The sequence below is a fragment of the Nestor notabilis genome, unplaced genomic scaffold (assembly GCF_000696875.1).
Source record: "Nestor notabilis isolate BGI_N333 unplaced genomic scaffold, ASM69687v1 scaffold10387, whole genome shotgun sequence".
Classification (NCBI taxonomy): Eukaryota; Metazoa; Chordata; class Aves; order Psittaciformes; family Psittacidae; genus Nestor; species Nestor notabilis.
In genome coordinates, this window is record NW_009936943.1 from 41,099 (window position 1) to 52,273 (window position 11,175).

General features: G+C 45.5%; 1 protein-coding gene across 1 annotated transcript; it reads right to left on the minus strand.

The window, feature by feature from the left end:
- Window positions 1-6,601: 6,601 nt before the first annotated feature.
- Window positions 6,602-11,132, minus strand: SERTAD4 (SERTA domain containing 4). Its single transcript, XM_010018593.1, has 2 exons — window positions 10,944-11,132; window positions 6,602-7,849 (listed from the first exon to the last, which is right to left on the minus strand). Exons 1-2 carry the CDS (start codon window positions 11,130-11,132, stop codon window positions 7,103-7,105), a joined length of 936 nt encoding a protein of 311 aa, XP_010016895.1. The 3' UTR covers window positions 6,602-7,102.
- Between the last annotated feature and the right edge of the window lie 43 nt (window positions 11,133-11,175).

The following is an 11,175-nucleotide window of genomic DNA, read 5'->3' on the forward strand; positions in this document are numbered from 1 at the left end:
CTCGGGGCAAGCTCACTGGCTGAATGCCTTATTTATAATGGTCACTAGTGAAAGACCTCCAAAGCTGACATTACACTGTCATTTTTAAGCATCAGAACTAGTAAACGGGTGCTTTCAGTGGGGGGGTAAGTTTATCCAATACAAATCCCTGTCTCAGCCCACATGCAGAATAGGGAAAATGATCTGACAGCAGCTTATGCCCTATTCATAGTTTAAGATTTTCTTCACGACTGTGATTATACAGGTTATTCTGAAGTTTCAGTACTGGAGCAATTCTTCAATGAAGGTACATGTCAGGATTGTATTAACACTTCACACCTTCTCATACCAAACACAAAATGAAATTTCCCTCTATTATACTGATTAGCAAACCCGAATCCAATCTGTCATGCAGAGGAAGGGGTCGAAGAAGGAATAATATGTATGCAGCACCCACAGGTAAGATGTGAGCTGCTCAAGATCGGAAAATCAGTCAAGCTGTGTTTTCAGGTTAATTACAATGATAATATCAATAGAAATTGAGAAACATGGGTTGCTTTGGTCACACTTGTTGAGATTTGAGGATTTAATTCGGTGAATTTGAGGAAAACATAATATTAGAAGTACACTTGCAGGGTAGCAACACATAACGTATGTGCACTGCCTGATGATGTGTAATATAAAGGACAATTGCGTTTTAAGCCAAAACCACACTACTTTATTCAAAGGAGTAAATGGCCCCGTGGCAGCTATACAGCCAAGAGGATGAGGCTAGTAAGTGGGGCCTACTTACAGAAGTAAGTACAGAGGATTTCACCCTGAGAACAGCAATGGATGGAGGCAGAAAATGATGTACAAGCAATTTTAGGGTTGATGAAGGAATAGAGCACAGAATTTACACATATGCCAAGACAGAAACCACTTTGAATTGAGGAATGAAACTGGATTTGGAAATACTCTGCTGCTCAACTCTGACTGGCAGATTCAACTCCTGACTAAAGGGATAAATATGGAGTAGCTGGTCCCATGCTGTATGGGGTGGAAGAGGGGGATTGCCATTTGAAACTTGTCCTGATTAAAAACTAAGTCAAAAGGGAAAGACAAAGCCAACAATAACCAAAGGTGTGGGTGGTCAGGTGCTACAACCAGGCACAACTTCTCCAAAACTCAGTGGCACAGCACCATCTCATGCCTGCCAAGGGTCTCACTGCCCATCACCCAGCTACAAAATGTTTCTGAAACATCAGCCAACAAACTGCCAGAGACCATCTGAGACGAGGCACAGGTTACAAGTGAAAAGGCTGTATTAGAAAGATAAGGCAGGTAGGAGAAAGTGATCGCAATGCTGAGGGGTTGACCACTTTCTCATGGAGGAAGCATGGCCACCGACCACTGCCACTCCACCACCCTCCTTTGCAACAACCACAGCCCTTAGCTGTTCCAGGAGGAAAATACAGCCCACAGTACAGACAGAGGAGCCCGGTGGGGTATTCCACAGGGAAAGTTCCACTGCAGGAGATAGCACTAAACAGATTGACCTTGAACAGACAGACCATTTATCTCCTTTCTGCAATCCCAGTATGACAGATTAGATGCTCCCTGCAGGTAATTGAAGAATGATGCTGTATTAATTGAGAAGAATTACTAGCCATGGAAGAGAAGCTAGTTTTCAAATTCAGTATCTCCCTGTTTTGGGGGGTTTGTTGGGTTTGGGGTTGTTTTTTTTGCTCATTGTACACACTTCTCAGCGTACACAGACCATCTGTGACTTCTCCTCACACTCCCTGCATTCCTCAGAAGGGCAGACTGAACACAGAGATTAAAATAAGTTAATGCACTTGCCTACCTGGACTTTCAACCGGATCTGGTGAGAAGACTTCACACACCGTACAACCTGCACCACTTCTGGAAAGCTGAAGAACTGAAACCCCACCTTCCCCAAGGTGCACTTACTTCCTTGCTATGACTTAAAGACCAGGGAGAGCAACAACAGGCCAATTGTTTTCACATGGTTACTCCCCTGGAGATTAATCTAACCTTCCACACCTGACCCCAGGCCCCTGACATGGAAAGCCACTGACCCTGAATGGTAAATTCAGTCTGGTCTTACAGCCACAGCTGCTTTGCTTCATGCTCTCTGGGGAGAACCCATAGGAGCGAAGGTCTCATCCTAACCCTGCTCAGCCTCAGGGCTGGTTGTGTTCCCCAGCGTAGACCTGGCTGGCCAGGTACACCTCACATTAGCAGCCTTGAGCTGAGTAGGATGAACTGCTGCAGAGGCACCGGGCACCCTGCCACAGCTGTGTTTACATTAGAGAAAATGGACCTCACAGAGGCAGTTTGCAAACACCACAAGACGAACTCTTGTAAACTCCCTCGGTTTAGTCATCTTTCCCCATCTGTCAGAGGAGTTAAAGTGAGATTGAAAAAACACAGGAAATCACTGTGTATTCCAAGTAGTCGTGACTGAGCGGCTTGGCTGTTACATGGGATGCCTTGTGGAAGATTCACATCTCCTAACGTTTCCAGCAAGATCCTCTGCAGCGCTTCCCTGGCTACGATCTTTCAGCGGGTTCCGCACACCCTGCCAGGAAAAGCCTCTGGGGTGCTTCGTGCAGCTGCAGAAACACTCCTACCAGTACTGAGGAGCCCCAAAGGTTCCCTCCAGAAAGCAGGGGCAGCCCCTGTATTGGAGGTTGCAAAGCAGGGGACAGGCAAGGAACAAGGTTAGGTCCCTCCGGGACACTTCCATGTGAGAGTTGCATTCACTGAGTGAAACGCCAGATGAAATCCTTTACCCCACAGCAATTTACACCCTTTTCTGATGTGACTGACTGGCTCCTCCTGTGATAAAAACTTAAGAAACTTCTTTTATCAAGGTTCCTGGCATGAGAAAGCAGCAATTGCATTTGCTACACCTCTGGCTATAGTCTTTATCTCAGGAAAAGTCAAAACACACGCTAGAGATCACCTTCACATCTCCGCTTTGGCCATAGCTCTTCAATTGCTGGATCAGCACCCAGCAGCAATCTGAGCTACTGCCAGCTGGAACGGCCATTTAGGTGAGTGGGTCACAACAAGCATGGGCCTCTGGAGGGGCCACGGAGCAGCCCAGACACCCTGCACCCTGGTTAGTGTGTTTACATCTCCCTTTAGCTCATGCTGCACCTCTGAACCAGCTCCCTGCTTCCCCTGAGCAAACCCAAAAAGTGGTGGCCTGGAGGCGCGTTGGGGTCTTCAGCAAAAGGACACTCAGTAGGTGAGAGGTGTAAAAGGAGGAGGGAGAGCACACAGGAAGGTGAAATGTGAAAGAAATAAAAGAAAAAGCCTCTTTAGCACAACTTTGCGCTGGGTGTAACACCTTCAGCCTGAAAGCAGCACTTCACCTCTGCGGCTCAGCCTGCCTGTTTTCCCCGCGGAGCCAGCTGCAGCGCTGGCACTGCAAACCGGCGCCAGCTGAGGCTGTTTCAGCGCTGGGATGCTTGAGTAACTGTGTTAAACTGTTTCAACAGATTAGCTAATCCAGTAAAAATAGTCAAATTTTACCAGAAGTATTAAATATATATGAAGCACGATGACAATCTGCTGCTTGTTTTGATAAAGGAACATGATTTTTTAAGTTGGGAGGTTGGAACTAGATGATCTTAAAGTCCCTTCCAACCCTAACTATTCTATGATTCTAAAGTCAAGTGAACTGTGCATTTCCAAGGGAAATGTATTACCTCGTGGAAAGTGATCCTGAGGGTAAAACAACGCTTCCGGTCCTAGTGACAGTAAAACAGACCTGAAAACAGAAACATCTTTTTCTATTGCTGTTTTCCATGCATGATTGAAGTACCATTCTTAGTCTGCTGAAAGGCACGGTTCTTCAGTCTTAACACTCTAGGAGCAAAGTATCTTATGAGAGAGAGTAAAACAATCTCCTTAGAGAGAAGCTCTTCTGTCCAGCTCTTCCAGGCAGGTAGGCCAGGATCAAGTTTAGGAGCGTTCTTTTAGCGGTTACACATGGGACCTATGGATGAAAGACAAAATAATCTTGGAAAAGAACTACTTCTTGAAAACTTGTGATGTTACCAAAACGTCCTTAGTACCGGAGTGTGCAATGGGGAAAAAGCCTATCAGGTTTAGGCTGTTCACATGCCAGAAATCAAATTTAAACCAAGAAGTACACTCAGCCTAGCCCAGGCTGGAAATCCTGTCAAGGTCTGTTGCATTTCTGGCAATTGCATGCTAGTGTTTCCAGCTCTAACACAAAATCCCTCTGTCTCTTCTGAAGCAAACAGGGTAACTCAGTGGACTCCTGAGTCCAACACATCTACTTTCAGTATTTGCTATTATTTTGTGAGGCAGGATCCAGAGAAAGGCATGAAAGGCACTTACCCTTCTTAGGCCAACCTTCCTTCGATGACTCTTCATCCCTTACAGACCCTGATGACAATCAATAAGACTGTCCAGAACCGTAACATGTTAATTCTAGGTGTCCCTGGAACTAAAGGAGCTGTTAGAGAGGCCAGAGTAGGCAGAGTTACGCTGATCTATCACTTCAGCTGATGCAGATTCAACTCAGAAGACTCTGCAATGGTTATGCGTGCAGGCTTGACCTTGAAGACCAAAAAGCCCCTTAAGATCAAAATGCTTTCAGCCCCCAAAGTGTTAGTTGGCCTGTGGTTTGGAGAGCATTTGGGCAAGTGCTCTCCTTGACCATACATGCAAGTCTGCAGCAAACTCTGCTGCTTCTCCTTCAGACTGTCCTAAAGGCTCCTGCAACCCCATGAAGGCTGAGCTCCATCCTGGACTCAGCTTGAGGTGCAGCCAGCGGCAGGGCAGGTAACCTCTCCAGCACTGAGCAGTTTCATTAAATGGCATTTCCCTGAGGGAGGGAGGGGAACACGGGGGAAAGGACCCAGTAGCCATTGGAGATGTAAAATAAAATTAATTTTGGTCGTTTTAATAAATATATATCAAGGAAATTTCACTTTACTACAACAACACATTAGTATACAAGCATCTAATATTTAAGCTCAAAACATCAAGTGTTTATCAAATATTGGAAAAGAGCAGACATTTACTAGACTTATCTGGATATAACACATGAAAAATCAGGGTTTTTAAAAAATTGGTCCTTGTGGACAAATGTCTAAATGATGATCCTACTCATACACTGTATGAATGAGATCTATATTTAATATTATTATCATTAATAAAAAAAAAGCTTCTGTCTTGGAGAAATCAGGTGGGACTTATACTTTATGTGTTGTTCTACCCAATGATAACCCTCATAAACTTACCAGTTCCAGCTCCCCTCACTGCAGAAAGGTTATCACCGACTGAGGTCCTACGCTCTTTGTGGTCACTTTGGCTTGGGAAGGGGGAAGTTCTTTCCTGTGACCATGGGATTTACTCACAAAACTCGGCCAGTCTGCAGCAGTCTGCACACAGTACCCAAAATATCCATGGCCCAGGAGACCTTGGGCTGAAGCCGTGAAACCCAGAGGTCTCTGACCCAGAGACACAGTGACTCCAGCACAAAGCCAGGGCCAGCCCCGGGTGGCTGCTCCCCCAGCACTGTGGTGGAGTTCACCCTCTGGACAAATACCAAGCAGAAGATGTTGCTGGAGTGCATGGTGCTGTGGGAACAGGCAGCTATTATGAGTCAGCTGTGGCTTGGATGTGGCTATTCTGCCGAGCACATCCTGCCAGTTGTTATGAGGACTGTGGGAACTAATTAATTTGGTGGATCTAAGGCTCACAATACTCTCGGTCCAACCCCAGCTAATGTCTTCTGGGCATTTTTAACAGCACACGTAGCAAACAGTGCACCTAGGGATGACTAAATGTTGGCCTTAGCCACTGAAATCTCAACTCATTTCTCCAAAATGTTCTTTTTTAAAATGAAACCCCTTACATTCATTCAGATAAAATCGTGTTTTAGCCACATTATCCATTAACATTGTGCTTTTTGCTTTCTTTTCCTGTCTTTTTGTTTTAAATCAACAGCAAAAGTCATAGAAAACTCCCGCATGCTTTTGCAATCTAAAAGAGAGAAATTATGCGAAACAGAATAAAGTATAAAACATGCCACTGGTTCATGAACTTCATTATACGAAGAAGGAAAAAAAAAAGAGCCCCAGCAACAGACAGTTGCCATAGCAACTCAAGCATCGAATGCTTGTTTACAAGAGACATCTCTCTATTGTTTCTTAAATCCCTTCCTAAGGATGGCAAATCAAAAAGCAATTGAGCATCAAAAAGGAAGAACAGAGATGTTTGAATAGGAAGTTGAACTCAGTACTTCAAAGGTTAAAGGTTTCTAATAATATTGATCCACCCCGTGGGTTGGTTGTGGGTTTTTTTCCTCTGTTTAGGTTAAATCCCTGCTGTAGCGCTGATTTATACTTAATTTTTACGCTGGCAAAAATTAAGACAAAAAGTAAGGCACCAAAACAAAACCTGCCCTGTATAACAACAAGCCTCATTAGTTATTACAGCCGAGGTGAAAACATGCAAGTACTTAAGCTGCACGTTGTGTTTCTGATTAAAATCCCATAAACAGATTATTTCTTTATGCTATGTCCTATTCTGTCCGTTGAACAAGACGAAGAATCCAGGAACTCAAGGAGTATCAGTACGAAATGTAAGGATGGTTGATTCCCAGTCCATGAAGACAGTCCTTTGTCAGAACGGATACTGAGTTACAAGGAGCACATCACCCTTGCTGGTAGCATCAATTTGTTTACCAGACTTCTAATTCCTTGGTAAACATAATGGAGATTCTTCTTAATTAATGGCAGACTTCTTGGGGGCAGGGAGATAGAAAACGATATGTTTTCCCCATCTGGCTGATTGGCATTTTCAGCAACGCAAGCTACACCAGAGCTGTACAGACCATGGTGCTAAGCAGGAACGCAACTGCGTTCTGTATGAAGTCTCCACACTTATAAATAGCCCACTGATGCATCTGATCGAGACGCCTCACACAATCTGCTCTCCAGTCATTGAAAACTACACGTAACGTTTGGGGCGTGATTGTACCATTTGTAGAAAACTATAAAAAAATCCATTCAAAATCAGAATTTGAGAGACAAACAAACACGCTGCGCATGCTTCAGCAGGGCAAGATGCCTCAGATTTTACTTCCTTTGCTGCAGCACATTTTATTACTTGGTAAAGAATCCTTTTTCCTTAAGGATTTTTTCCAAGACTCGCTGGTGTTGCTCTTGTCGTTACATCCAGTCTCAAAATAGTCATAAAATTTGCCTTTACATTCAAGAGCATGGGTGCCTCTTACAGGTTCACAGTTTACGGCGGCGGCGCTGTCCCGCTCGGGTTCATTACCTCCTTTTTCGTCATTCAGTTTTGCCTTTTCCTGTTGACTGTGAGACCTGGCATTAGTGATGAATATTTCATTTGCAGGTATCTGATCATCACTCCTGTAAGAAAAGGCACTGCCAATGTCATAATCCACCTGCTGGGAACAGCTTGGCAAAGAAATGGGGAGGGAGGAGGAGGAGGAAGAGGAGGAAGTATTTTTAGTACTAGCATTAACAGAGTAGGGTAGATTTAAATAGTGACTGCCACACTCTTGATAGAAGCAGCACATGTGGAGCTTCTCATACTCCTCCTTTGCCATCCGAAGGCGTTTTCTGTACGGACAGTCCTGAGGCACAAACCACTCTTGTGGTGAGGTGCCACTGAAGGAGCAGGCGGAGAAGCACCAGTTGTTCTGCATGATGATTTCACCGTGGATTCTCTTCATGAGGTTGTTGATGAGGACAGATCTCCGCAGGTAGACTTCAGGATCATCGATGAATTTCAGCTTTTCCAAAGACATGTAAAGAATATGGGCCCGCTCCTCAAACACGGAGATGGTCTGAAAATGCAAAAGACAGAAGATACGGAACTGAAGGCAAGGACTTTTGTTCCAGGCAAGGAGAAAGAAAATGAAGGGAAGCACTCCCCCTGCACCACTACTGTTCTCATTCTCTTTCTGAAGCACCTAAAATTGGCTTTTCATTTTGTAGACCGATGTACCTGGGGACCTGCTTTCTCTTGGCCACAGCACTCACCCAGGTTTAGGAGGTAAGTAGCTGAGCACTACACCGTAGAGGCAATCATGGGGCATGAGTCCAGGATGGAGGAGTGAAATTCAGATGCACACATCTGGCTTTTTATCTGCCTTCGGGGTTAGAACATGAAACTGTTGTGCAGTTTTGATTTTTGGTATAAATGGACCCTATTCCATTGTTCCCTGTGGAACTTCTACAAAGCTCTGAAGCCAAGCAAAGTTCCCCTCCAGCAGCCATGCAGCAAGTGTCAGAGCATTTCATCCACTGCCAGTGGAAGAGGCCCACCAGCGAGCAGGTCTCCATTCGCCAAGCTCCCTTACCCTGCTCTTGTGTACAAACGTGCACGCAGGGATGGAGGCAGGGAGAAACCCATCTCAAAGCATCGCAGCATCTGGAGAGCAGCTGTTGGGCCATGTACTACACCCTGCGCTATACGGGACCGGTGGGAACGCAGACAGGCAGGGACAAGGTCAGGAAATGAGGAGAGGACAGGGATTTGCAGAAATCCTGGCTCAGCGCCCGCAGATTTGTTCTCCTTTCCGTGGTCCTTCCAGGACTCCTGTTTCTCAGCGCTGGCAGCACGAGCAGGTTACTGCCCCTGGGAGGCCCTGAGTTCTGCACTGTAATCACTACCCTGGGAATCAAAATAAGAGAGGGGGCAACGCGTGCTACTGGAAGCACTATTGACTGATTTTCATTTTTAGTAAGAACTGGGTTTGCGTAGGAGGAGAGCAGCACAGCACAAAGAGAGGCTGCTCGAGAAAAAGCCCCCCCCCCCCCCCCATCTGTGGCTTGATCATTCTTCCCTTTCCCACATGGTTACAGCATTTTTGCAGAGTGGAAGTCGTAGCTATGAGGACTGAAAGAGCTTAAAGCACAGCTGCTTTTCACATCCATTCAGCTCTCCTCAGCCCTCTAGCTCTTTCCACAGCCTGGTCCTGTCTGCAGGGCTTAGAAGCAGCGCAGTGCCTCGTAAAACCAAAAATCGGCCCCATTTCCAAGGGAGTTCACAGCTGAAGCTCTTCTTTGTGAGAGAGAGTAATTTTCTATAATAAATGACTCATTTATAATCATATTAAGCCTATAGGTTAATTTGCATCCTTTATACCTGCTGCAGCAACAGCCAGCGAAGCCATGAAAGCCTGGAGCAAGGCAGCAAGCCTTGAACTGGGATCCTCCTGGAGGGCCACCGGTAAGAACAAGTTGTCAAACCACTTCTAATATAAATGTCTGCCAACAGCCCTCTGGAGGGAGGCTCTGGGCCCTACCATCATACCCCCCATGGGACAAGTAACCTCAGCACATAACTCTTTCTTTACTGGGCAGCGGAGGTGTAGATATGTGTAAGAAATTCAGAGAAACCTGGTGGGCATTCTCCCTCCTCAGAGCTCAGTGCTGCAAAGCAGAAAACACGCTTGTGCCAAAAGAAGGAATGGGTGGCCCAGGGTTTCTGATGTGCTGCACCTCTGCAGCAGCACAGAACGACGCCTGGGACAGTTCTAGCATCCCGATACCTCTACAACTGGGTTCTGTGCTGTTAGAAAGGGATTAGGAACTATTCCTCTTCTTCGTGAGGAAAATAATCACTGACACAAAAATCCAACCATCTAGCCAAGAAAAAAACCTGGCTGAACTGAGAGCGATGTGACATGTGGGAGACACAGTCACTGACCAGAGCACGTTTTCAGCACCCCTGGTGCTATTTATTCATTGTTCTGGCAGCAGACCGGACACCTTCCGGAATTAACAGCGGGTCAGTTTTTCACCTTCCTGGTCAGGTCTTTATTTCCAGCCAAGACTATTTGTAGCTGAAAATTCCTTTGGCTACTCTGAGGTCCTCAGGAAGCGAGCTCGGTGTTACTGCTTGCTTCTCCTCTGCGGAAATCCCCCCAGGGAAACAGGATCCCCTGGGCAGAGCTCCCTGCCCCGTGCCCCTGGCAGGGACGAGGCGCTTGGTTCTCCTTGTGTCTCATGCAGCTGCCTCTGTGACACAGGTAAAGATAACATATAAACTCACTCTGCGTCTTGATCTGGTTTAGCTTTCTGACTCTGGGGCTCTTGTGATACTGTCGCCTCCCAGAAACTGTGCTTTAATCCGATTATACTGTGTCCTCTCTGTGGCCAGTAGGGCATGGATCACCACAGGCCAGGTACGACCCAGCAAGGTAAGGCTTGGGGTCTCAAAGCACAAGCTGTCTTTAAGCCCATCACTCCGGACATTCACTTCCTTACAGGACAGAACCCTTAATGAACAAGAGCGTCAAATCTCTCATTAAAATAAAGAAAGAGGTGAGATTTCAATTTATGTATTCAGTGGCCTGGGAAATGTTTGCTCTAATCCCTCCCCTGACAGCTTTCATTAAAAAAAATACTATTTCATTTACTAATCTGTTCTTCTGGAGTTCTTAGCTTTTTAATAAACAGGATTAAATATTGAAAGGAGCTTGTACTCACTTTCCAAGTCATTCTGTTTTTCCAGAGGATCCGTAACCCATTTGGGAGACATGGAACCTACTAACTGTTTTCTCCCCTGAAAAGTTTTGACTGAGTGGGGAATCGTGGGCTCTTTATTTATGACCTTCCTTTCTGCTGTTCAAATGCTGTCCTGGAGCTGTTTCTGTAGGCACGATATAAACCAGCTAAGAACAAATTAATCTGACAAAACCAAACCAGTTATTCTCAGCATTTCCATTTACAGCTGTTACAAATGAAGAAACGCCTTTGCTTCTTAAGCAATTCGATGACAATAAAACAATGAACGTGAACAAGTGACAACTATTTGTTTCTGACCAAACAGCTGGATCATTCTCCTAATTTCAGCCTCCTGGAAATGGGTCAATCGGGTGTTACTAAGCATCTGAAACTCGGAGTAAAAACAACGACTGTTAGAAAACATACTTTATGTGCGCAGCTGCTGAGTGGCGGATGAAAATCCTCTTCTTCCACATATTTCCTTTTAAAGTATGTGATCTTGGATGTTGTTACAGGATTTGAAATTCCCCTGTAATGCGATCCTGCGGGCAATAAATCAGATATGACAAATGACATGCGGTTTGCCGGAGGTTCTCCAAACAAAATACTTTTCATTTCCCTTCCCCGCGCTACAGGAGAGCTCCGCCGCCTATTGCCA